This window comes from Brassica napus, chromosome C8 (genome assembly GCF_020379485.1).
Source record: "Brassica napus cultivar Da-Ae chromosome C8, Da-Ae, whole genome shotgun sequence".
NCBI lineage: Eukaryota > Viridiplantae > Streptophyta > Magnoliopsida > Brassicales > Brassicaceae > Brassica > Brassica napus.
The window spans coordinates 1154378-1181452 of NC_063451.1; the positions used below are offsets into that span (position 1 = coordinate 1154378).

Below are 27075 nucleotides of genomic sequence, written 5' to 3' on the forward strand. Positions count from 1 at the left end.
TCTCATCATCACTCTTCCTTATGACTATTCATTTCTGTTTCATTTCCATCTTGTCGGCGATGCCACATTCTCTCCACCTCCGGCGTAGACAAAAACTGTGGAACCAGTTCCTCCAATGGAAGCTATGTTGCCTTGAATCATCATCACATTTTGCCTCTCACCATTATAGATCCGACGGGATAATGTGCCAAAGACTTACGGTTTCTGGCATATATGCTTATGCAAAAGAGAAATTTAATGCTTTTCGGTGGAAAAGACAATTTGGGTTGAATCTGATTGAGATGTCGATGAATCAAATGTTGACCATAGTTTCAGTTTCAGATGGATTGATTTTATCGTTGTTGAAGAAAATAAATAATATATATATATATATAAATTTGGTTTTTGGTTGGTTAAGTTGATTTTAATTTGTTTCGTTAAGAGTAAACCGATTAAACCTTGTAATCCGACTTAAAACCATCATCTATGGGTAATTAAATTTTGAACTATTGATTCGTGGAGAAATAAGTTTACAATTTTCAATTCATGGGGATCTGGCACGGGGTCATAGTTTGGTGGGGATTTGGTGCTATATGTCAACATGTTGGATTGATTCATTTGAATATGTGTATGTGATTTGTTGATATAATTGCATACGTGTTTCATGCGTTTGTACTCCATAGACTCTCCATCCGGTTTTTCCATTATTTTATTTACGAGTAATGTTTTAGATTATGTAATCATCTGTCGCTTTTTTTGTCGTGTGTATGCACATGGAGCGGATATATAGCGTCTTTTGAGCGGATAAAGCCGAACAAGGTAAAACGATGCAGAATAATCATTTTGTCTTTTCGTAGATTTTCATAGGACAATTTTCCTCATGTTTTAACAGATTCGTTTCTTTTTCCAAATTACTTTTTTTCACTTTGTTTTTTTTCCCACTCACTTTCCTATTTTTATCATTTCTAATTATCTATCTATCTATTATTATAAAATAGAGTTCTCTCACTCTTCATGCCTCTACGTCAGCCGCCAACTAGATAAGTCGATGCCTCTCATCGCGAAACATGTCACGTACTGATGAAACTCAGCGTTTCATTTAAACGCGTGACATGATGGGCTTTCTTTGTTATTCACATGTTGGGCTCTACGTTTGACTGCTCTATCCGACCAAAGACGATGCGACTTGCCCTCTAACCTAATTTCTCCATCGACGATTTGCTGATCGTCTGCGACCTTGACTCTCTGACGTTTTATCTAGAATCTCGTTTTCCTGTTTTTTTCTTTAATATAGATGATGTTTTCAGTCTGAGCGAGATGTTAATTAGATGTATATATACTTGCAAACAATTGCTTTTGCAGGATGAAAATGGAATCATGTAAGATGTTCATCGGTCGGCTATCCTGGAAGACCACTGAATATCAAGAGTATTTCAGAGTTTCGGTGAGGTTTTACAAGTGGTGATCATGAAGGATCGAGCCACTGGCTGTGCTCATGGCTTTGGTTTCTTTTTCTTTGCTGGTTCCAGTGTTGCTGTGAGAGCCATATTGCTCATTCACGTCATTGATGTTAAATTGTAAGTTCATCAAATCCCTTTTGAGCCATTACTTCATTGCTTCAGTATCAATTAATCTACTTCCTACAATAATTAGTTGTTTGGAACAGAGGTTACTGCTCCTCCAAGTAAAGCTATCGTTTTATTCATTCCTGTTTTTGCCTATGTTCTTATGCATTTTCGCCAAAGGTGAGGTGAGTTTTAATGTTAAAACTTGAGCTCCTGCTTATGTATTCATTTGAGTGTTTTGTTTGTGACAATGCGTATTAAACTGACCTCAACTTTGTCTGAATCTAAGGTTATATCCCTTTTCAGCCTGGTTATTTATCAACGCCATGTCATGAACTTGCATCTACTTTGATTCAGAAGCAGCTGCAGGACAGTGTTACTATGAGAGGTAAGTAAGCTACTCCCAGTTATTTGATTACCCTCGAGTGTATAATTGATTCCGGTGGTCTTTACTGGTTTTTCAAAACTCTCATAAACGCATTAGATAGGTCAGAGATGGCACAGCTGCGCCAACAACATTAACAAAGTATCTTCGTACGCAGAAAATTGAATCTCTCACTGTAGCGGAACTGATAAATATGTCATAAAAATACAACCTCAGGTGTTATGCAACTCTATTAATTAACTTACCACTAACCATTTTTGGTGCTAAATGATTTTCCACTGTTTTTTCATGTATTCCAGTCAGTCGACGTTCCCTGTACCGGCAACGTAATGGGAATTCATTCTGATAATGGCTGGTGTTACATCTCTTGATCGAAGTGCTCCAAGAAGCTCCAGCGAGGTGTATCTTCATTCACCGGCATTAGATGTGATGAATCAAATGCTGTTGGTGTCTTCAGGTAACTAACATTTAGCTTAACAGACTTTGAACTTACTTTCTAGCTAACTTCACCCTCTACCCTTAACTCTTCATCTGGCATGTGTCAAGGTGTGGTATTGCAGTTACCGTGTGGATTTGTCCATTTCAGCTGAAATCAATGGTGTTGTCTTCGTCGTAGGTACAACTTTCAAGAGTAACAACACCTGGTGGTCTCAAAATACTTGACAAAATGGTTGCAACAAGCAGTCCAAATGGTGTAACTAATATTGTTTACAGATACATTTTCAAAGACCTTGGGACAGGTGGGTTCCAGCTCTACCAGTTTACCAGTTTCTCTCAGTTATGAAATTTAAATTTCTCTGCGTATATTACAGGTGACAGCTAGGATATGCGAGCAGTTTACTTGATAGCAACATCAAGGCTACTTCCTGCAAAACAAACATACTACCAACAATCCAGTGACTGGAATAGCTGGGAGTGTGTCTTCGTGCAGCTGTGTCCCCAAGATTTCATATCTAACTTTAGTGCATTGATTCACCAGTCACTCTGTGGTTGGTTGTTGTTTTTATGTTAAATACGACAAGAGTATTTGGGCATATATATATAACTTAAATAAATGGATGCATCTGGTTTAGAGTTAGCAGCCTATGATTTCACTGATTTTGCAAATCCTGCAGTCATGGATATTCTACTCTTGCATACAGTGTCTACTTAAGGTTCATGCTTCAATAAGAACTTTATAGCTCATCTCAGTAGGGGGAGTTACCAACCTCCATACTTAAAAAAAAATTCCTCCTAACATCTTCCCTTAAATCACCAAGCCAAACCACAACCAACTAGCCTCCTTATGGAAGCAATAATTTTCATAACAGAACATTAAACAGAAAAACACCATAGACCCACACCCAACATATTACTCTAATTTCTAAATCATATTACGTATGAAGCTTCCTTATATTGGCATAGACAAGAACTGGAATATGCATAAAGTTGGCTAACCACCGTCATTGTGTCGCCATTAATGCCATTGTACAAGTAATGCTTCGTCCATACATAGGGGCCATAAATATTTCAGGCTTCCAAAGTTGCCGAATTCCCAGTCAAGAAACGCTTACAAACATATTATCAATTCTTTTGTTTGAGCTCGAAGTCGTATATTTTGTCCCACTATAGTACGCATTTCTTTATGGAAGTTGTCATCAGAGTTTTGACATGTTTTCTGAGCTACATTACCTCTATTATAAGTTTTTAATATATTGTGTTTTTGACACATTTTGTATATGAACTAAATCATTTTCAAGTCTTTATCGAATTTTTTTTGTTCTCTTTGAGTCATTTCAGGTTTGGAGTAAGTCGTGAAGCACTTAAAGGGGTGCATGCAGAAAAGGAGTCGAGTAGAGAACCCGAGTGGAAGATCTCGAATGGAGCAGCCGTTCTGGCGGCCAGGATTCTTAAGAAAACTTCCAAGATATTTCGGGAGTTACTAGGCATGTTCTCTTTCCGGATTTCGATCTGGTTTCGGTTTAGTTTTTCGTATTTCGGCTTATAAAAACTAGCTACTATATTGGAAACATATCTAATTTGTTTGGTTCGTTTTATATACCATCAGTTTTTGGTTTATTCGATTTTATACCAAAAACATATAACTATATTTATCTTCGATGATAAATTAGTTTATATGATTAGAAAACAGATTTATTAATACATAAATATATTCCTTACTCTAACTTTAAATTTAATATTTTATGTTTTATTTAACTATTACAATAAAATTAAGAAAATATTAATATCATAATATTATTATATAAATATATTTTAGCACAAGTATTTACCAATAAAATAAAAAATCATGTTCTATTTAATTTGATGAAAATGAGAAAAATAAAACAACCTTTTTAATTAAAAAATAAAATTAAAATCAATGTTTTAAGCACGAATACCATATTAATAAAATAAATTATGTGTATTTTTAATTTTAATATAAAATTTATATATAGGTATACAATTATATGTTAGTTAATCGGTTTCTTCGGTTTATTCGGTTGGATCGGTATACTGGGGTTTCTTAAAAATAACATCAATTCAGTTTATTCAATACTACCAAATCTAAACCACTTTCTCTATTTTGGTTCAGTTCAGTTTTTATTGGTTTCGTTTTACCGGATTGAACACCCATATGATTTACCCTACTGATCACTTCTTTTCATCTGAGCCGCCAGCGACCCTCATATATATATATATATATGTGCTCAAAGTTTTTTGAATCATAATTATATATGTAAATATAATAATTAATTCAAGGTATAATATCCAAAATATCAAAAATAATCAAAAATACCTGGAGTTGTCTAAAGTACCTGAAAGTATCTAAAAATAGTCAAAAGTAAGTATTTGAAATAATAATAAAAAACTCAAAACACTAAAGTATTTAATGATTTTCCACTCAAATACTCAAACTAACCAAATTTCATGATAATTTTATGTATTTAGTTATACACTAATATAACATACATGTGTATTACTTTTATTTTGGAATTCGAAGATCTTAAAATATATTTGGATTTCAATAAAATAAACATAATTTAAACGGGTACCCATGCATTAAAATAAATTTAAAATATATCAAAACAATATCTGCTCTTGAAAATAAATCAACAAACATTCTTATGGTGTGGACCATTAAGATATCTCTAACAAAATTATAATTCTAGAAAATAAATTAGAACTTGATTGTAGAAAATTTGAAAAAACAATTATTTACAATATAATTTTTTAAGAATAAAAAAAATTGTAAAAATTATAAAAATAATTGCAAAATATAAAAATAATTCTAAGACACCAATATTTTTTTTTAAAAAGTAAACATTCCAAGCAAAGCACATACCGACCTCTAGCTTAATATACAATTTAGCAACAATAGAATACAAACAAATATGCAAGACTTATTATAAACACTAAAGTATTGATCATAATTATATAAATGATCGTTTCAAAATATTTTAAAATAAAATAAAGTTATACTTGAATTGTACACAAAATTTATTTACATAATTCAGAATATTTAATTTTTTAAGTTAATTTTTTCTGCATGCACTATCAAACATAACATTCAGGAGTAACAAAAATATCTATCTTACTCCCCAGGCAGCGAGGCTTACCAAATAAGACACCAAATCTTTAAGACAAGAAAACTGATTCAGTAAACTCTTATGAAAGTCTTGACTCTCATTTGAACTCATCTCGCTTAAACCTTCCTTGATCCTCTTCATTCCTTTTTGCAATAACTCCACTCCTCTGCATATTCCTTCTGGAAGTTTCCTTCTCTTGTTCCATTGTTTCTCTGCTTCCACTGATCTCTGCTGCTTTCTTCCTTCTAGAAGCTTCTGCATTGTTGCTTTGACCTGCATGCCTTCTTTCGAAAGTAACTCGAGAGAAGCGCCTGTATAGCTGCTCGCTTCTCGTGATGATAGATATGCTCTGTTGCGGATTCAGGTCTGCATTCTGTGGAAATGTTTTTGTAGACTCGAGCTGTTAAGGATTCGGGGCTGTGAGTGAGAAGAAAGCAGATGGACTTTGCAGTTCTTCTGCGAACGGAATCAGGACAAAGAGAATTGGTTTCTTGTTTGGCCAAAGCGTTCTCATATGATGAACTTGTGTGGAAGGAAGATCCTTCATTCATTTTGGACAACCAGGAGAAGGAGTATAACGACTAATATATAGTTCTTCTTCAGGTTTATCCCGGTTTAATCCAGTTTTGAATGAATGGATCTTACTTTTACTCTATGCAATTCGCTATTCGAATAGTTTGCTGTGCCTCCTTTCAATAGATTTTGTTTCCTCATATGTATATACAAATAAAGCTAAAAGATTTCGCAAGGAGTTGAATTTTGTTTCCTCTTATATAAGAAACATTGTTGGTCAATAAAACTGAAAAATAGATAAAGAGTAGAGCAAATAGGAAACAAACCATAATGCAGAAGGTATACCTAAAACGAGAGAATAAATGGGAGAGATGGAATAGATGAATACGATGATTAAAACAATGGCCATGACATGACTAGCACCCATGATGCCGCCTTCGAAACCCTCGGGTATGTTCTGTAGGAAGATGTAGACCCATAAAGCTACACCACAAATAAATGTTGCGCAGTAGAAACCGAATAACACCTCGATCATGTGCGATTTGTATGGAACAGCTATGTGAATCTTCGAGTGTATTATATACAATAATATTGCAACGTTTAAGGCTATCAAGAGTGCGCTCATGACAGTGTCATAAATCACGAATTTGTTTAGCCTGCATCAACCCACCTTAAGAACCCTATTAATCATAAGAACCTGTTCTTAGTTTTTTTAGTTAAAAGTTAAGAGACGATTTTTTTATATTCAGCTAAGAACTTCATCCTAAAAACTTCCATTAATCATGCTCTAATACAATTGACTGTTATATAAATGTAGTGATCACTTCTTATGGGACAACTGGTAAGAATCGTTTATGGGACTCACCACCATGGACGTCGCTTTTTTGTAATATTAGTCTGATTTTCATCGACCGCAGCAGCAGGATCCATGGTTTCGCTTTTTGGTAATATTAGTCGAAGTTAAGGCCTTAGAGCACCCTTATCCTAGGTACCCATTATGGGTTGCTTAATTATTTTTTAGTAATATTTAAGAAGTAAAAGTTGGTTAGGGGATTTGGTAAGCAACTTATAATTTTTGCACCTCCATTGCAAGTCTATAAAATTTTTAGGTTGCTTAAATTTATTTAACATTTTTTAAAAAAAATTAAAATTTTTTATTACATAAAACATAATGAAAGATAACTTTTTAAACATAGATTTTTAAATAAAAACATGAAACCAAAGATAAGTAAAATAAACGATAATTATTTGAAAGAAGCATCCGAGCTTAGTTGTTGTCTTCACCGTCCCCAAACTTACGCCAGATATTTTCAACCAAATCATGTTTCAGTTGGTGATGCGTTGGGTTATCACGAATGTCTGTTCGAACACCCATCATATTTGCGATATTTGTAGGGCGATCTCTATCAAAATCATAATCGACATGTGAACTTTCGTTTTCTTCTCCTTGGATGAACTCTGCAAGATTATATTGAGTGTATCCATCTCGTTCGTCTTCTACTATCATATTAGGGAGTATGATACATGCTCTGATAATATTCCCGATTTTTTATTTATCCCAGAAGAGCGCTGGATTTTTAACAATGGCAAAGCAAGCTTGCAAGACTCCAAAAGCACGCTCGACATCTTTTCGGGCAGCTTCCTGTTTTTGAGCAAATAAAACTGCTTTCGGGTGTTGTGGTAAATGAATAGATTGGATAAAAGTTGCTCAATTTGGATAAATACCATCAGTGAGATAGTAAGCCATTTTATATTGTCTTCCATTGACACAGAATGTGACTTTTGGTGCTCGACCTTGAATTATGTCATCAAAAACAGGTGATCGATCAAGGACATTGATATCATTTAATGTACCTGTAGGTCCAAAGAACGCATGCCATATCCAGAGATCGTATGAAGCAACCGCTTCTAAAACGATTGTTGGTTTACTCGAACCACGAGCATATTGCCCTTTCCAAGCGGTGAGACAATTCTTCTACTCCCAATGCATACAATCGATGCTTCCTATCATCCCGGGAAATCCACGATACTTTCAAACAGCAAGTAGACGTTGAAGATCAGCCGGTGTTGTTCTTCTTAGGTACTCATCACCGAACAAATTTATTATTCCTTCCACAAAATGTTCCAGACATAACCGAGTTGTTGATTCACTGAGCCGGAGGTATTCCTTGACCATATCAGCCGCATAACCATATGCCATGATACGAATGACTGCAGTACACTTCTGAATGGGAGAGAGACTAATCCTTCTGAGACCATCTTTTTTTTGGCGAAAGTATTGAACTTCGTTGGAGAGTCGATCAACAATGTGCATGAACAATGGCTTCATGTTCATTCTAAAACGTCGGCGGAAGAAATTTTTAGGATACGTGGGAGTTTTACTGAAATAATCATTCCATAAACGATTATGTCCTTCTTCACGATTTCTTTCGATATAAGCTCGTTTTTTTATTTTTTTTCTTCTTTCTTCTTGATCACCATGAATTGTAAACTCCTCAAAAGCTTGTTCAAAATGTTGATCAAAGAGCTCATCAAATGCATCATCAAGAGATTCATCTACATTGATATGAGAAGAAGAAGCCATATATGATGATGTAAGAGTTCTAAAAAATGGTGATGTAAAATTTAGAGATAAAGGAAAAAAAAGATTTGAGAGTTTGCTTGGCCAAGAGTTTTATAACTTATGATAAAATTGTGAGAGAAGAGAAAGAGGTGCAAGTGACATGATAATACCAATTGCAATATATAGACATGATAATATTGAGTTTGGTACAAGTTTATGCATATGAGAATAAAAAAGTTTGGTCGAAACACACTACACAACAACAATGTCGTGACACTACACGACAATAACATAAGCTTACGTGACACTACACTACACAACCCCGTGACACTACACGTCCAATGATCCGTGACACTACACGATATTTGACTTCATACTGCTTCCTCCGTGAACCTTCCACTTCCAATGCTCCTGTAAGAACAAGACACAAATGATCACATGCATCGTACCTCACCAAAACAATGATGCTCTTAGGGCATCCGCGTCGATGCATCTCTTGCATCGTACCTCACAAAAACAAATAATAAAATACTGTAAAGTAGCAAAGATAAAAGGGAAAAGACGAGGTACGGCTCATCTTGGAGAAACGTTGTACAAGCTAATTCTACATGCGTTACTTTTTTACTTGTGCAACTGGTTTTTAATTATTAAGATTAAATTAAATAAATAAATTATGTCAAAATATTAATATAAAAGCATAATGAACCATGATGGAGAGACTTTACCGCTGTTGATGCTCTTAGAGCACCTGCATTGGTGTTCTTTTGGAAGAGTCTCTTGCTACAAAAATTAATAAACAACTACACAGTAGCAGAGAGAAACATCAAAAGGTAAGAATCGTATGTGCAGGGAGGGACTCAACATAATTCTTAAGAAACTATAGTACTAACGTGTCTTCTTCTAATTTACCTAACTTTATTTTACATTTTAAAATTAATTAATAAATCAAGTTATTAATATAATAATATGAGAGACTTAGTTTTGAGAAATCAACCACTAATGATGCTCTTAGTACTCTTATATATTGAAACTTTTTTTCTGTTTTACCTTATACAATTATCTAAGGGTTTGCTTATGTCAAATCTCAAAATGAATATTCTTTTTCCCAACAGTTCTTATCTTCTCTGATTATATATTATTATACGTAAAAAGACTTTTTTCATCTATAATATTTTTTTCTTTTAAATATTGAAATGCAAAGTAAATAAAATAGTAAATTCAAATATCATAAAATATCTCAGATTATTAACTTCACAACACACCATTTTAAACTAATACAAGGAAAAAGAAACACAATGAAACGAAGGAAACTAGATTAATGAAGTCTTTGAGAAGATGATCATCATAAAAAGACTTTTATTAGATGTTTCATTTGATCATCTTTATACATTTTTTATTTTGTTGGTAAAAAACATTATATATTTATCATCACAATCATATATTATCAAATCATTTCCATGGGAAACATTTAATTTTTTTACCAAGCTTGCATGGGCTATCAGGTTTGATAGTCCAGTAAAATTTATAACCGTCATCTTGATCTCTCGGAGCATCAAATATATCAAACTGCTTGACCTGATCGTTCCATTGGAAGCTGCAGAAGAACAGTGTTGTTTTCCATATATTTGGCTGAAACGAAAAGTGGTAATCTGTTTTGGCAGCCACCATGTGAACCCCCAAATCGTCATCTTTGGATTTGCAATGAACCGTAAGAACTGGACCTCCAAGATTATTTGTCATCGTGAGGTCGGTTCGGGGCCATAACGGTGGTAACTCATGACTCAGACCAAACAAAAGAACCATGATCAGAAAAGCAACACAAAGTTTTGGTGAATTTTTCATTGATGCAGGATTTCTCAATAAGATTTGCTATATTGGAGTTGAATTTGTAGGATGGCTTAACATATTCTTTCCATATATATATAGTGCTTTTTGTAGTAATTAAACAAATGTTTTCTTAAAATAGTATATATATTACCAATTGACCAATATGAACAAGCGAACCAGTCAACGTGAGGTTAGGTCCGTTTCGTAACGTTTTTTGTGAAACTTGTCGTCCAAAGAAGACATGCACAGAACAAAGCGTTTGCTTCGTAACAAGAACTCAAAACAAATACGTGAATATCGATGTGGTAGTCTCTTTAGTAGTGATTAAAAGTTTATTAATGTTTCCACACTAAAATATACTCCCTGTGGATTTAAATATAAAATGTTTAAGATTTTACACACATATTAAAAAATAATAAATACATTATTTTAATTATTACTTTTTGATTATATCAATAAAGTTTCACCACTTATAATTTTACTTTTTAATTTATGTTTAAATTTTAAAAATAAATACATTAATTATATTTCAAAACATCGTACATTTGTATACAAGATAAAAATATAGAATATCTTATATTCGTATCCGGAGGGACTACTATGAATTTGAATCATAGAAAACATGACAACAGTCAATGTCCAGATGCATATTAAGAAACAATCCGCGCAACCGAGCAGATATTTATTTTCATATAAACATTTTGTTTTCAATTCTACATTGGTATATATTAGTATAAAATATATGAGGTGTGTCTATCACCTTTTAAAACATAATAATTTTATCGTATATTTTTTTATTGAATTGGTTGTTTCCAGATAATTTTTTTGCTTGGAAAATATTGATAACATTATAGACAAATTATTTAGTTCCTATAATCTAGAAAGTGAGTTATTTAGATCTATAATAATGATAAGATTATAAATTAAATGTAACATGACTTTCTAGTAATAGGTCTATTAGGTCTATTTTTTTAAAAATCATACATGAGTCAAGGTTGTTACTTCTATTTTAATATATAAGATTAAAAATTAAATGTAACATAACTTTCTAGTAATAGGTCCATTATGTCCATTTTTTTTTTTAAATCACGCATGAGTCAAGGTTGTGACTTCTATTTTAATATATAAGATTGTAAATGGCTTGGATTATTTGTATTGAAATTAAAACAGAGGATTAATTTGTGCGAAGTCGTTCAATTTTGAAGCTTTATTACAAACACTTAAAAAAATTATAATCTGGACGAACAATTGTCTCTGCCGTGGAGGACAAGAAACGAATTGGTATCGGTCATCTACTCCTTCAAAGTCTATGACTTTATCGTTTACTTCACTCTTGTAAGATGCATTCCACTTGATCATTCGATAGTTTTTTTTATCTGATAAGGTCGTTTGCTTATGCGCGTTACAGCCTTACAGGTTCGATAAAATGCCTCATAGACCCTTTTTAGTACCAAAATACTATTCATGTTGATGTGCTGTCTTTAGGGTTTTGTATTCTCAACTCTAGCTTAGTTGCTTGTTGTAAAAGGTGTGCTGTTTTGGTCCCATTGCTATGTGTTTGGCTCTAGTAATCATCTTCACATGATCATGGATGATTTGCAGAAAATGAGATCCCCTAGAACCCTGGAGGTTTGGAAGCTAGGCACTGTCAACTACTTGAAATCACTTAAACTTGAAGACAAGTTAGTCTCCGACAGAAAAGCTAATCGAATCCCCGATACCCTCCTCTCTCTTCAGCATCCACCAACTTACACCCTCGGAAAACGTAGAACCGATCACAACCTACTGATCCCTGAAGCTGAACTCAAGGGCCTTGGAGCTGAGCTTCATTATACTCAAAGAGGAGGAGATATCACTTTCCATGGTCCTCATCATGCAATCTTATACCCCATCATTTCCTTACGCAGCATTGGTATTGGTGCTAGGAACTATGTAGAGACGTTGGAGAGGTCGATGATTGAATTTGCTTCAGTTTACCGCGTGAAAGCTCGGGCAGGACACAAAGGTGAAACAGGGGTTTGGGTCGGGGATAGAAAGATTGGTGCGATTGGGGTTCGTATATCCTCTGGAATCACTAGTCATGGTTTGGCCTTCAACATAGATCCTGATCTGAAGTACTTTGAGCACATTGTGCCTTGTGGGATTGCTGATAAAGAAGTCACATCTCTGAGAAGAGAGACAGATACTATGCTGCTTCATTCTGAAGAAATGATGATGTTGTGTGGAAGGAAGATCCTTCATTCATTTTGGACAACGAGGAGGAGGAGTATAAAGACTAATAGTCCTTCAGGTTTAACTCGGTTTAATCCGGTTTAACTCGGTTTAATCCGGTTTTGATTGAATGTATCTTACTTACTCTATGCAATTCGCTATTCGATTAGTTTGCTCTGACTCCTTCCAAAGGATTTTATTAACACAAACTTGTATAAATCTAAAAAGATGAGAGTCATCATAATATATAAGAATCATTGTTCAAGAAAACTAAAGCAAAGATAAAGAGTAGAACAAATAGAAAACAAACCATAATGCAGAAGGTATACCTAAAAAGAGAGAATAAAGGGGAGAGATGGAATAGATGAAGATGATGAGTGAAACAATGGCCATGACATGACTAAGACCCATGATGCCGCCTTCGAAACATTCGGGTAAGCTCTGTAGGAAGATGTAGACCCATAAAAAGCTACACCATAAATAAATGCTGCGCAGTAGAAACCGAAAAACACCTCGATCATGTGCCATTTGTGTGGAACAGCTATGCGAATTTTCGAGTGTTTTATATACAAAAATATTGCAACGTTTAAGGCTATCAAGAGTGCGCTCATGACAATGTCATAAATCACGAATTTGTTTAGCCTGCATCAACCCACCAGAAGAACGTATTAACTATTTGTATATACAAAAAGAGAGAAGCCTAACTTGTTAATACAATCGACTGTTATATAAATATAGTGATCACTTCTTATGGGACAACTGGTAAGAATCGTTTATGGGACTCACCACCATGGACGTCGCTTTTTGGTAATATTAGTCTGATTTTCATCGACCGTAGCAGCAGGATCCATGGTTTAGCTTTTTGGTAATATTAGTCGAAGTTAAGGCCTTTGTTACTCTTATATAACGAAACCTTTTTCTGTTTTACATAACTTTTACCTTATACGATTATCTAAGGGTTTGATTATGTCAAAGCTCAAAATGAATATTTTTTTTTCTCAACAGTTCTTATCTCCTCTGATTATATATTACTAGGGGTCTTGGCCCCGTGCTTCATGTCGAGAATAATATTTGTATGTCGAAAATAATATAACATGTTTTTCTGGGCTTTATTGTTTTGTTTAGCCTAAACATTAATATTTTTTTTATCTTTGTTAAGAGTCTGAGTGGTTCTTTTGATAACTCAACTTTCTAAACCAATTGTTATAGTTCTTCAATTTTGTTGTGCCCCCTGATCATTGTTTTTTGCCGATTTGTTCTCTTACCACAATTTCCCGTTGACCATCAATTTCACCAACTCCCAAAATCATCACATTTTATTCTTGTCTAGACATATTTGTTTTTTTTTCTTCCTTTTTTCACTCTAGTAAAACATTGTGATATTTTCCAATGTATTTGAGTTCCACAGTTGATTCCCCTCATAAATGTAATGTGTTCTTATGTTGATCGTACATATATATTCCTGGGTATTAGCTAGGTAAAACATATCACATGTCCTGAACGCTTAGGGGTAATTTCATTCTCATGTTGAACACCATCCCTTGTGTCTCTCGACTCTACCACAGCCTCCGTTGTAAATGAACCTGTGAGAAAGTCACAACACATAGACATCTCTAATTTGAAAATCTTGGTATGTCCATCTTCTTTTTTTTCATTGCAATGTTAAAGGTTCGAGTGAGGGTCTATGGATTTCGCGTAGTGGTATGGCAGTGTTCCCTAGATTTCATTTATTTTTTTTTGTAGCCTTTTGACTATTATTATAATATCTGTACATTAATCGGTTAATTATAAATCATAGATACAATAATATTGTTTTCTCAAAAAAAAAAAAGATAACAATATTCTTTACCTATTTTCATTAAGAACTATTTTTAGTCACACTACAAGAAAACATATTTTTTACTAGGACAATATTCGTTGTAAATTCGTCGTAAACAGGGTGTTACGACGAATTAACGTCGAAAGACGTTTCGTTGTTAAACGTCCGTCGTAACGGAGGTTTCGTCGTAAACGACTCGTTACATTTACGACGAAATATATTCCTCGTAAAGCGCAGGGAAAGGATTCGTCGTAAACGCCACGTAAGACTTCGTCGTAAAGCCCACGTAATTGTTTCAATGTAAAGCACACGTAAATACTTTCGTTGTAAATCACTCGTAAACATTTCGATGTAAAATCCTCGTAAATATTTCGATGTTAATCACTCGTAAACATTCGATGTAAACTCCATGTAATGTTTACGAGGAGTTTACATCGTTTCTTATTATATTATTATTAATTAATATATAATAGATTTTAATTTATATTTAATATTCAGAATTTAAAATAATTTAAATTTTAAAACAAAATATGAAATTGGAAAACATATTTTTAAAAAGTCATACAATAATATTTAAATTCATAATACAAACAGAAAAAAAACTACATATTGTCGAAGTAGTTGGTGGGGTTGCTCGGCTGTTGACGGGTTGGATCGGACTCTTAGGGATCTCGTGGTGGCATTCCAAGAGCGGCTCGTATCTCACTCAACATTCTCTGCATAACCGGGTTTCCCACGGCCATCACGTCTAGTAAATCCTCAAGAGAGTCTAAACGAACCTGCTGGCTATCCATTTGAGCCTTCTGGCTATCCATTTGAGCCTTCATCTGAGCAGTCTCTTCATCCCGTCTCGAAGTGTATGACGAAGTTGCCCTTGCAACTTCGTTAATAGAGCCTATACCGACTATCCGTCCCTTCTTTTTAGGAGCCACCTGTAACACCCCCGAACCGTCCTAGGCATAGGTCAACCCACCGGCCAACAATCAAACAAGAACATGACCGACGGACGACCCACACCAAGGGTTGGAGATGAAAGGCCAACCGGCCAGCCAACAATCAAACAAGAACATGACTGACCGTCCAACCCAACACCATGGTCCGGAAGCGCTACGTGACGGGTTAGGGACGATCCGGCCAGAGTCACAAAATTTACTCCACGACCTCGACCAGTTCGTCCACTAACACGTCCCGCTGCGTCAAGGCAATAGGCTTGGCAACCCGTACCTAGAGTTAGCATTTTCCGTTAGATCGAGGCCTAAGACTTTTCAACCCGTACCACGACCTAACGTTGTGTTAGACCGGACTAGTCAAATATCAGAGTACTCATGAAGCGCATATAAAACAATTACTGTTATTGATTTAAGAAATATTCATACATTGAATAATTCAAGACTGGGCCGGCCTAATGCCAAATCGAGTCAATATAACACAATTCACAATACCGTTTACAAAAGGCATGAAAATCTACACCGGCGGTCCCAACGTCCAGCACCATGCTATCCAATCATCCTTACCTAAAGCGACCTGCAAAAAGGACAACGGAGTTGGATGAGTAATCTAGTATTACTCAGTGAGCTGGCGGCCTCTACCCGCAACCTAGACTCTAACCCAGACAAACCAAAATAACAATCAATCTAGCCCTAGCATGCAATATAAGCTAAGGCTAAGTAAACCGTTACTAAGTTAGACTTGGCCTCCTGCCATAATCTAACTTCAAGTAACGGGAACCTGCATTTAAACAAGTTAACAACCAATCCCTAGTTAACCATATATACGCTTGAGTTCAGTACTCATGTAGTGTTAGACACTTAGACTATACAAGTATCATGAGCCGGTCGACCAACAATCAAACAAGAACATGATCTGCCAACCAATGATACCGCATAGCTTTAATATCCACCACCCTTCACAAGCAATCCCTCAAACACATACAGGCCAACGTCAAGCCTACACTAACAAAATACACACAAGCCTAATCCGGTACCTAAACCAGACTTAGGACTTAATGTCAGAACCTGCAAGCAAACAATCAACAACCAAACACAATCACAATAATAACAAGATAGTAACTACCAATGACTCGATCTTACTCGTAACACCGTATATCGGTGCTACATTAACTCGAGGGTTCCATAACCCTCTACGACACACTAACACAACACTCTAACCTGGGCCCTGGTGACTTCGTGTTCCTCCTCTCTATCGGCAATATCCTATCTCCCTACCACAAAGGCCAAAAGAAGGAACTTTCAACCGACCGCGGCCCACAGTCCTTCGGGTCACCGCGCGACAGCCCACAGTCCTTCGGGTCACTGCCACATTACACCGTCGTGTAATCACTCAGCCATAGGCCATGACCCCGTCTATCTGAGTCTTCCCGATCCAGCGAATAAGGGGTTTCCTTGAACCCGCTGAATACGAGGGCGAGGAAACACTAGTCCACCCCAAAACATGCCTAGCATGGGCGGGTTTCGCACCTGCTGTCGGCATAACACACACTCGACACAATTATCCCTAGGAAAGACCTAAGGGACAAGACTCCAACCCAAAACTAAACAACTCAACCAGTTAGTCACTCCCTTACCAAGAGATGACTAACCTCAATCAACAAGATTAATTAAACGAGCAAGCATTTAATTAAATCTACTCAATCAATCTACTCAATCAAACCGTTACCCAGATAGTTCGGCCTCCTACTACGACACTATCTTTAAAGATAACGGGAACCTGCACTCAATCATATCAACACACAAGAATAGAAAACATGATGCATCCTAGCCCTAGTCCTAGTCAGGTTACCAACTCAGTCTTAATTCCATTCATCTCAGCTTAGCCCTTGCTAAACTGAGTCCAATTCCATAAATAAATAACCCTAAGGACTCTACCATTCAATAGATTGATCATTCCAATCTATATGCTACTCGATCTACCCTAAATTCCAAATGGAATTCACACAAAACCAACTCACAGTGTTCTAGGCGAGAAGTAGCTGGTTAATCGGAGGGGACTTAGCCAAAACCCAAGGGACGACTTCACTGGACTGGACTGAACTGATCTCGACTTGGACAGAACCTCGGCTTCACCATGAAGAAACTGACAAGCCTCGACAGACTGATCTGGACTCGGACAGAACCTCCTTTAGCTTCTGGACAGTTCTTCGGACTTCCCGGCGGAGTATCGAGCAGAACTTCGACTGATCTGAACCCGTAGAACTGAACTAACTCCGGACAGCATCTCCACTTGATCATAAAAGGAACTGAGTGGCCTGGACGAATTCAGTTGGACAGAACCGTCCCTAGGCGCTGACTCGAAATCAGTAGAGAACTGACCTCGAAAACTCTCTAAAACTCTCGAAATAGCTCGGAATCACTTGCTTTCTTTTTCTACTTCTCTCTCACGTTTTTAACTTGGTTTGGACAGGTCTGGATGTGAATAAATGAGCTGGGGTCGTGGGGTATTTATAGGAGACACCAGCCAATCAGCTTCAGGTTGGTGGCAGCCCGTGTGTCGCTTCGCATGGCTCCGGACGCATGCGCGGCGGCACCTCGTGCTCCACATGTCAGGCTGCATGTCCAAGACACATGCAGGACGCCACCACTCCTCCCACATGTCAGGATGCATGCCTGGGGTGCATGCAAGAAGCCACACCAGTACACAAATGTCGATCAGCATGCTTCGGTTGCATGCGCGGAGACACCTCGTGCTTGGTCGATCCACCTCGTGCTTCTACATGTCAGGCTGCATGTACAGCTTCCATGCACGGTGACACCTCGAGCTTCTGGAGACACTCAGCTTGTTAGATGCTTGACACCACGTTCTGAACCCATGCAACGAGCCACCTCGAGCTTCTCGGTCGGTTTACGCAATTTTTTACCCTTCCGGCAAATTTCTGACCCGTGATCAATCCCGAATATTTTTCCGCTCCCGTTCTGATGCTCTAAATATTTTTAATAGACTCCAGATGAATTCTGATATCCTGTAAAAATATTTCCCGAGCCTCCGGCTTCTTCGAAGAATTCCATAATACCGAAATTAGGGTTTTCACCCAATTTCGGGTTTTCCCGTCGTGCTTCGATCCAGTCGTGCTTGCTTCCCGTCGTGCTTAATTCCCGTCCTGCTTCCAACTTATGATGTCTCCAGAATAATATTTTACTGATATGAAGATTTTCCGAGAAAACTTCGTGATGAAGAAACGTCGGTCTTCAAAAACGTCGGGCTTCTAAACCGTCGTGCTTCCAAAATTGTTATGCTTCCAAAACATCCGTATGATCAATCTAAGACATCTTCTAACTATGGTCGAGCAACTTATTCGACTCATAGTTCACTCATGATCACTTCTTCGACCACCTCGTTCTTCGAAATTTCCCGATCGATCTTTACCGCCCACGATTCGACCACCACAAAGACACTCGACCATTCTCTCTCTTTTTTTTTTTTTTAACGGGTTTCTACACCACCTATAAAATCAAAACATATATTAATATAGTTAATTATGTTAAAATATTTAAAATAATGTAAACTAAAATTTTAAGTTACCTCTTCGAAGATTCTGTCGACCTCTTGGGTGGACAATGTGACTGGTAATCCATCGGGAGACTCCTGGGTTAGTTGCGTCTCCCGTTCTTCAATCCGACCAGCCACTGTTCGGAAGAGTTTCTCAGATGCAAGATCCACAAAAACTCCGTCGAATGTGGCGTGAGTCATCTTGAATAGGTCAGACAGAGAAGGTAAGACTCCCGTCTTCTCGAACTACAAAAAAAAATTAAATTAAATTTTATAAATTATATTAATTGAATATTTTAAAATATATATTTAAAACAAAACTTACAGCTTATAGACGGACTCCTGCATGAGGTTTTTGTCCGGTTCTGTGAAGCATGGGAAAATGACCATCTTTATCCTTCGTCCTTCGAGAAGCCGAGCACGAATTGGCCTTTCTGATCGAAGAGGGGTGCTCCCAATAGGCGATGAGGCCATCCCACACATCCGTCGTGAGCTCAGTGGGCTTTCCCTCATACCAGTAGATCTCCCACTTGTCCTTCCAATCAGAGACTGTGTTGCAGAGGCGTATCTTTGCCTTTGCAACAAATTCCGCCTTCACCCTCTCGGTGATTCTCAAAGACAATTGCCACTTTTGCTGAAACATAAAATTTTTGAAAAAATTACAATTAATAATAAATATTAAAAATATATATATATATATATATTTAAAAGTGAAAATTTAATTAAATTTAAAAATCTTACCGCAAAACATTTAAACCACGTGATCTTAACGTGATTTGGTGTCTTGCTCCAGTTCGGGTATGCCCCGTCGTAGTAACCCTTAATCGTCGCCGAAACGCTCCGGCTAACACGGTTGTTAGCCCCAAACCTGAAAAAAAACAATTTAACCGTTACAAAATAAAAATTAATTAAATTTTAAAGTAATAAAAATTAATAACTTACCAATAAGTTCCTCGGGGTCTATCGGGGTCTAGAACATCCAAACCCTCCCGTCCAGGCTGGGCAAGCAAATCCTCCACCATATATCTCGCGAAGGGAGCATATGAAGGCACACGCAAATCCGGATGAACTGCACCTTCTGGGACAGGCTCAGGTGCAGCCGCTGGAGGAGGAGGTGGAGGCATCTGCGGTGGAAGAGGAGGACTCGAAAAAACTCTCTGAGAAGTCTGAGAGTCTGGAACTGCATCGGAAGACGATGGACCGGAAGAAGATGTACCGGAGCCATCGCCAAACAACTGGGCATAAGTAGGTGCTGCTGGTTTCCGTCTAGGAGCCATCTAAAAAAATTTAAATAAATTTAATCAATTATGACGACATAATTAAAAAATTATTCCGTTACCTAACTAATCACCTAAACTATAGGATTCCGTCATCTAACTAATCACCTAAACTAATTATCTAAATAATCACCTAAACTAATTACCTAACTAATTAATAACCTAAACTAACTTAAAAAAAAAAAGGAGGGAAGAGAATGTACCTTAGGGAGAGGAGAGGAGTTTAGGAGGAATGGACGAGGCAGCCTCGTCTCGGCGTCCCAATATATAAAAAATGTTTCGTCGTAAACGCGACGTAACATTACGACGAAGTTACCAGGCCCGCGTTTTTTCATTTACGACGAAGTTACCAGGCCCGCGTTTTTCGATTTACGACGAAATTACGTCGAAACATCGGTTTACGACGAATTTACAAGGCCCACGTTTACGACGAAGTTACCAGGCCCGCGTTTTTCCATTTACGACGAAATTACGTGGAAACATCGGTTTACGACGATTTTACAACGCTTAACCCTAAACACCGAGAATGAAATCCCTAAACCCCAAAGTCTCTTCTTCTCTACTACTTTGTGCTCTTTCTCCAACTTAAACTCTAAAACCCTAAAACTCCAAATAATTTTTTTTAAATTAACACAAATACATATTATATAAAACAACATTTGTTACACATACATTAGGATGGTAAAAAAACAATATTTCTTTAAACATACGTTACAATAGAGAAATACAACATCAGAGACATATATTACATCACTCTAAATCGTTTTCGTTCTCATCAATATTACATCACTCTAAATCGTTTTCGTTCTCATCACTATCATTACAATCATCATCGTCGCTTCTCTCGAACTCGTCTTCACGTGCTTCATCTGTCGCATCTTCGGGAATATCTTCATATTGAAAGTTTTGCGGGTCGATCAAAAGGATTTCATCAGTTGGTTGTTCTGGTACCTCAACTTCATTGATAGCGTCTTCTTCTTGCAAGGGCGGTTCTTCTCCAGCGACAATGCGTCCACGAGGTGTAATTTTGATAGCAGCTAACCAGTTTATCCCGGAAGTTCGAAGCCGAGGATAAGGAAGGAAGCTTACTTGCTCGGCTTGTGAAGCTAAAATGAAAGGCTCAAATTTGTTGTATCTTCTCCCAAAATTGACATCCACAACACCAAATTTGTTATACCGAATCCCTCGGTTCACAACAGGATCGAACCATTCACATTTGAAGAGGACGCATTTTAGCTTCAATAACCCCGGAAATTCCACTTCAATAATCTCCTGCAAGATCCCGTAAAAGTCCGTTTCACCTTTCACACATATTCCGTAGTTACTCGTTGCCCGATGTCTCCCATACTCGTATGTGTGAAAGGTAAATCCTCGTGTGAAATACATAGGTGATGTGGTGACCTTTGCAACTGGACCTTGAACCAATTCGTGAAACCATACGGGATAATAAGGATCGTCATAATCAACCTGCCAAAAGCAGTTATTCTTAATTAATATTGAAGTATCAAAACACTTACTTAATTAATCAATGTATGAGATATATTACGTACCTGTGATTTTAACCACTTGACAAAGTGCTTATCTTTACGTGTGTCCACATCAGTTGCAGATATTCCTGGTATTGCTTCTTCAACTTGAGATACAAACATGCTGCAAATTAAACAAATAATCAAGTCATACATAATTAACTGCAATTCATATAATTAACATTCACAAAAATATTTACCTTTCAAAGTAACGGGTCACTGCATCCTCGCAGTTGAGCAGAATATAAGTGTGGGCACTATGTTTATCCTCTTCACATGACCACCATACTTCTTTCGTTTTACCACCAAACCGTGCAATTTCGCAGAAAATGTCAGGAACACCATCAATTGGATATGATGTCGGTACTCCACCATCATCATATCTTCTAGGAACTCTTTTCCTCGTACGAACAGTTGGAGCAAAGTAGTATGATGTGAAGTTAGATGTTTCGGCTGTCAAACTTCCCGCAACTATTGAACCTTCCACCTTTGCAAGATTTCTTGCTTTCCCCTTCAAATATTTCATCTGTCGCTCATACGGATACATCCATCCGTTGTGAACAGGTCCACGAAGCAATGCTTCATACGGTAGGTGGACAACTAGATGCTCCATGACGTCAAAAAATGAAGGAGGAAATATCTTCTCCAGGTTGCACAATATGATCGGAATGTTATGATGAAGTTGTTCGATGACTCCTTCCTTGAACGTACGTGTGCTGAGATCTCTGAAAAAAGCGCCGATGGCTGTATATTGCAAAAGTAATCAAATTAATAACATTTCATAACATATATATATATATATATATATATATATATATATATTAACGTTTTATAATTACCTGCAAGTGCTTCATGGACATTTGCTGGAAGGAGCTCGGCAAAAGCAAATGGAAGTAGTCGTTGCATAAACACATGACAATCATGACTCTTCATTCCGGAGAACTTTTGACCTCGTTCAACACATCTTGACAGATTTGAAACATAACCATCAGGAAACTTAACTTCTGATGCAACCCAGTCAAACAAGGTTGTTTTGGCTTCTGATGACAACCGGAAGATGGGAACATGAACGTGTCCATTGCTCTTGATATATAACTCACTTCTTGAGCAAATATCAGGTACGTCCATCATTGACTTTTTGTTATCTTTTGTCTTCCCAGGGACGTTAAGTAATGTATTCATGATGTTCTCAAAAAAGTTCTTCTCAATATGCATGACATCCAGATTGTGGCGTAAGAGAAGATCATTCCAATAGGGTAGCTCCCAAAATATACTCTTCTTATGCCAATTGTGAGACACACCATATCCATCAGACATATTTCCAGGAACATGCCAATTTCCTCCAACTTTAACTGTTTCCTGAGCTCCGTAATAATCAATGTCTGCTTCGATCTGCTGGCCGGTGAGATATGGAGGAGGACCGTCTCTGACAATTTTTTTGTGCCGAAACAATGTCTTATTTCTTCTGTACGGATGGGCAAGTGGAAGAAAGCGACGATGACAGTCAAACCAACAACTCTTCCTACCATTCTTCAGTTGAAAAGCATCTGTCGATCCAAGACAATATGGACAAGATAATCTTCCATGTGTTGTCCAGCCAGACAACATCCCATAAGCAGGGAAATCACTTATCGTCCACAGCAGAACTGCTCGCATCGTAAAATTGTTTTTCAAGGAACAATCGTACGTCCTCACCCCTTCTGACCACAATTGCTTTAGCTCTTCTATCAACGGTTGAAGAAAAACATCAAGAGACCGTTTTGGATGCTTCGGCCCAGGGATTAATATGGTCAAAAATAGAAATTCTTGTTCCATGCACATATCCGGCGGTAAATTGTACGGCGTAAGAATGACTGGCCACAAAGAATATTGTCTACCAGACATTCCAAATGGACTAAATCCATCGGTGCATAACCCAAGATAGACATTCCGAATATTTGTAGCAAAATCTGCGTGTACCTTGTTGAAATGTTTCCACGCTCTTGCGTCTGATGGATGTGCAACCTCACCATCTCTCTGGACATGTTCCGCATGCCACCTCATCGATGCAGCAGTCCTCTCAGATTGATATAATCTTTTCAATCTGTCTGTAATTGGTAGGTACCACATCCTTTGGTACGGTACCCTATTCCTCCCACGGCCTTGCGGTTTGAATCGTGGTTTTTGCAGAATCGACACTCTTCTAACTTGTCATCTTCTTTCCAGTAGATCATGCAGTTGTCGATGCAAACATCAATCATCTCCGAAGGCAAACCAAGACTATAAACCAATTTCTGAATCTCATAATAAGATTCAGCAGACACGTTGTCTTCTGGCAAATACTCTTTAAACAACTCCGCCCATGCATCCATGCAATTCTCAGGTAAATTATGATCCGTTTTAATATTCATCATCCTAGCTGCTAGAGACAATTTAGAGAGACCTTCTCTACAACCAGTGTAGATTGGTTGATTTGCAGCATCTAGCATTTCATAAAACCTTTTTGCATCCAAATTAGGTTCTTCTACATTTCCAGTTCCATCAGCTATTGTTGTAGTTGTTTCTAAAAATGCATCACTAATCATATCTTGAACCCTATCATGATCTACCATCTGCTCATGATCTTGATGATAATTATATTCATTATGCAAATGATTCGGTTCTTCACTATGATGACCATCCTCAAAATTATTATTACTACTACTAGCTTCATTTCCCCCATAACCCTCTCCATGTTGATACCAAATGTAGTACTGTGGTGTAAATCCTCTGTTTACTAAATGTTTCCATACAGTTTCACTACGTGCAAATTTTGAATTCTTGCATTTCCGACAGGGGCAGAACATCTTACCGCTTTCCTGTGTGATCGGTATACAGCCCGCCTGGTGCATGAATGTCTCTAGCCCGCTCAGAAATGCGTTCGTCACCCTCCCGTCGGAATCTTTGTGCAAATACATCCAACTCTGTAACTCGTAAATACTACCGCCACCGGCCATTTTTTCTTAGATTTTTTTTTTGAATTTTTTTTTTTTTTGATTTTTTTTTTCGGATTTTTTTTCTCCCGTTTGTGTGTTGTGAGGAAGAGAGTTGTGGGAAATGACATATATATAGAGAAATTTTCGAGTTGGGTAGTTGAAATATAACAACGATTTTACAAGGAATATTTTACATGGATTTTACATGGTTTTAACATATTATTTACAACGACTTTACGACGAAATTAGGTAAGTTAAAGCCCATTGAATACACGTTTTCACCTAAATATAACGGTAACATGCTTCGTTGTAATGTCGATGTAATGATTACGACGTATTTCTCATTCCACGTACATTCGTCGTAAACTTACATGGAGTTTACGACGAAATCAGTTCGTCGTAAATTTACATGGCGTTTACGACGAAAGTTAGATTCCTCGTAATTTCGTTGTAAAGACCATGTAAATTTACGACGAAATATTTTCGTCGTAAATGTTCGTTGTTATGGGCACGTTTTCTTGTAGTGTCAGTCTCCACATTGTCCTTGTCAGTTGTCAAATATGCAACCTCACCTTATCGCTGATTAGGTGTTCCGGTGCTTGAAGGTAGTCAAGCTGGTGGTTGTTGTGGAAGGGATGAATCAGATGATGAAAGAGTGGTTGATGATTTTGTAGAGTTTGGTCATCGTAAGACTTTGAAAACTCTGTGATCCAATGTTGAAGTTGAGACCTTCTTCTAAGATATGCCGGTAGTGGTTGGCTCATGCTGCTTGGATGAATACGTGGACCAAAGAGCTATGTTCAGAACAGTGGAGTGAGAGATTAGTTGAGAGTTAGTAAATCATTACATTAAAAAAATGGTATCTACAAATCGTTGTTATGAGTCAACATGCTACAAAGCCATGTTGTAGAGCACAAGGTGAGAGGGTGAGATAGATAATAGACTTGGAGTATTGAAGAGAACAATATAAGTACTGGCCTACCTTCTCTAGAATCGGGGTGGATATCAGGGAAAGTCGCGAGACTCACCACGCCATCTTTAGATTCCGAAAATTCACCTGCCAAAAGTCAGTAAAAAGAACGTCATTCATACCTCAGTTCTCCATGAGTTCTTCATATACCGCAGTGTTTCTTGCACTATTGAAAGATCACTACTGCCCTATGGCCTATACAAAGGGAATCACATGACATGTGGAAAAATCCTACGACTTTCTCATTTCGAATTGAGTAAGATTTTGCTCAAACTAAATTTAAATTCATTACCTAGACAAACATATTTGACATAATACATCAAAATAAATTAGATTAAAAGAACATAAAACTCAGATTGCGATCACTAACTCTACAGCTGCAAAAAGAGAAGAAAGATAACAAAAACAGAGAATACCAGAAACGGATGCGTGGCTCAAAAATCTGTTGGGAAGACCGTCCGAGATGCCGATTGTCTAAAGTGACGTAAGGCGCGGAAGCAGGAACGGTGACTAATAGAGGGCTGTATTTGATGAGTGCAGTTTTTTATGATGGGGTGTGGTCCGAGTTTCTAACCCTAAATTTATAAAGGAAGTTGACATAAACATGAAACGACCGGAGTGGGAATTACAGTGATGATAAATAGTGAGGTAAATGATTTGGAATTGAATGAGAAGTTTTGGATTGAAAACGATTTTTTAAGCTGTAGATGAAACGTTGGTCTTTTGGCTTTTCAGTGTACGAGCTTCTTTTGCTTTCAATGGCGACGATACGATTGAGGAAAGTGGAAGAATACGAAGAATAGTGAGCACTGGCGATCCTTTTTCTATGTCGACAAACTTTTCTGTGGGCTGTTTTCTTTTGAGTTCTTGGGTTATCATTTTATTTTATATTAAAATGAAAATATGATAGAGTAAGGTTTGAAAAGATTTAGGCTCAATATTTTTACAAAACATAGAGTTGGCGACTGGCGTAGACAGTTTAGGAAATCCATTTCATAAATCACAGAGCTCATTATTAAAATCAGATTTTATTGAGTGGGGACCCACAGATGCCGACGTGGCAAAAAGCAACCTCCCTATTGGACGATTTTCCAAGCTGAGGTGGATGGCCTAACTGAGGCTCATATTCTCCTTTTATTACTTGTTTGATTACACGTAAAAAGACTTTTTCCATCTATAATATTTTTTTTCTTTTAAATATTGAAATACAAAGTAAATAAAATAGTAAATTCAAATATCATAAAATATCTCAGATTATTAACTTCACAACAGACCATCTACTCTATTAAAATAGAGTCCTATTTGAATTCTACCATAGCATGTTTTTAATTTTGGCCTTATTGAATATGTTGCGACTAAATATAAAAATATAGTCTTTATTAAATTCACTTTCATCTATCATCGTTAGGAGGATGTT

At 37.0% G+C, this 27075-nt stretch overlaps 1 protein-coding gene and 2 long non-coding RNA genes across 17 annotated transcripts; 2 read left to right on the plus strand and 1 right to left on the minus strand.

Annotated features, from left to right (window-relative positions):
* Positions 1–989: 989 nt before the first annotated feature.
* Positions 990–3007, plus strand: LOC106424346. Of its 15 annotated transcripts, XR_007327645.1 has the most exons (8): positions 1004–1423; positions 1509–1556; positions 1633–1729; positions 1834–1932; positions 2087–2145; positions 2229–2386; positions 2546–2669; positions 2742–3007. It is a non-coding gene; the product is annotated as an uncharacterized LOC106424346 (long non-coding RNA). The 15 variants fall into 15 exon arrangements; XR_007327647.1 differs by having other exon boundaries at positions 990–1556; positions 2029–2145; XR_007327651.1 differs by having other exon boundaries at positions 992–1556; positions 1851–1932; positions 2029–2145.
* Positions 3008–9311: 6304 nt separating this feature from the next.
* LOC111200786 (octanoyltransferase LIP2, mitochondrial-like) lies at positions 9312–14629 on the plus strand. The gene has a single exon (XM_048766005.1). The coding sequence runs from the start codon at positions 11980–11982 to the stop codon at positions 12712–12714; it is 735 nt and encodes a 244-aa protein (XP_048621962.1). The 5' UTR covers positions 9312–11979; the 3' UTR covers positions 12715–14629.
* A 10465-nt stretch (positions 14630–25094) lies between these two features.
* On the minus strand, positions 25095–26832 carry LOC125591579. The gene is made up of 3 exons (XR_007327652.1): positions 26075–26832; positions 25671–25745; positions 25095–25482 (listed from the first exon to the last, which is right to left on the minus strand). It is a non-coding gene; the product is annotated as an uncharacterized LOC125591579 (long non-coding RNA).
* Positions 26833–27075: the final 243 nt, after the last annotated feature.

Bases quoted from the DNA above. Each gene is read 5' to 3' on its own strand.
- LOC111200786 (XM_048766005.1), top strand. From the start codon at position 11,980: ATGATCATGGATGATTTGCAGAAAATGAGATCCCCTAGAACCCTGGAG.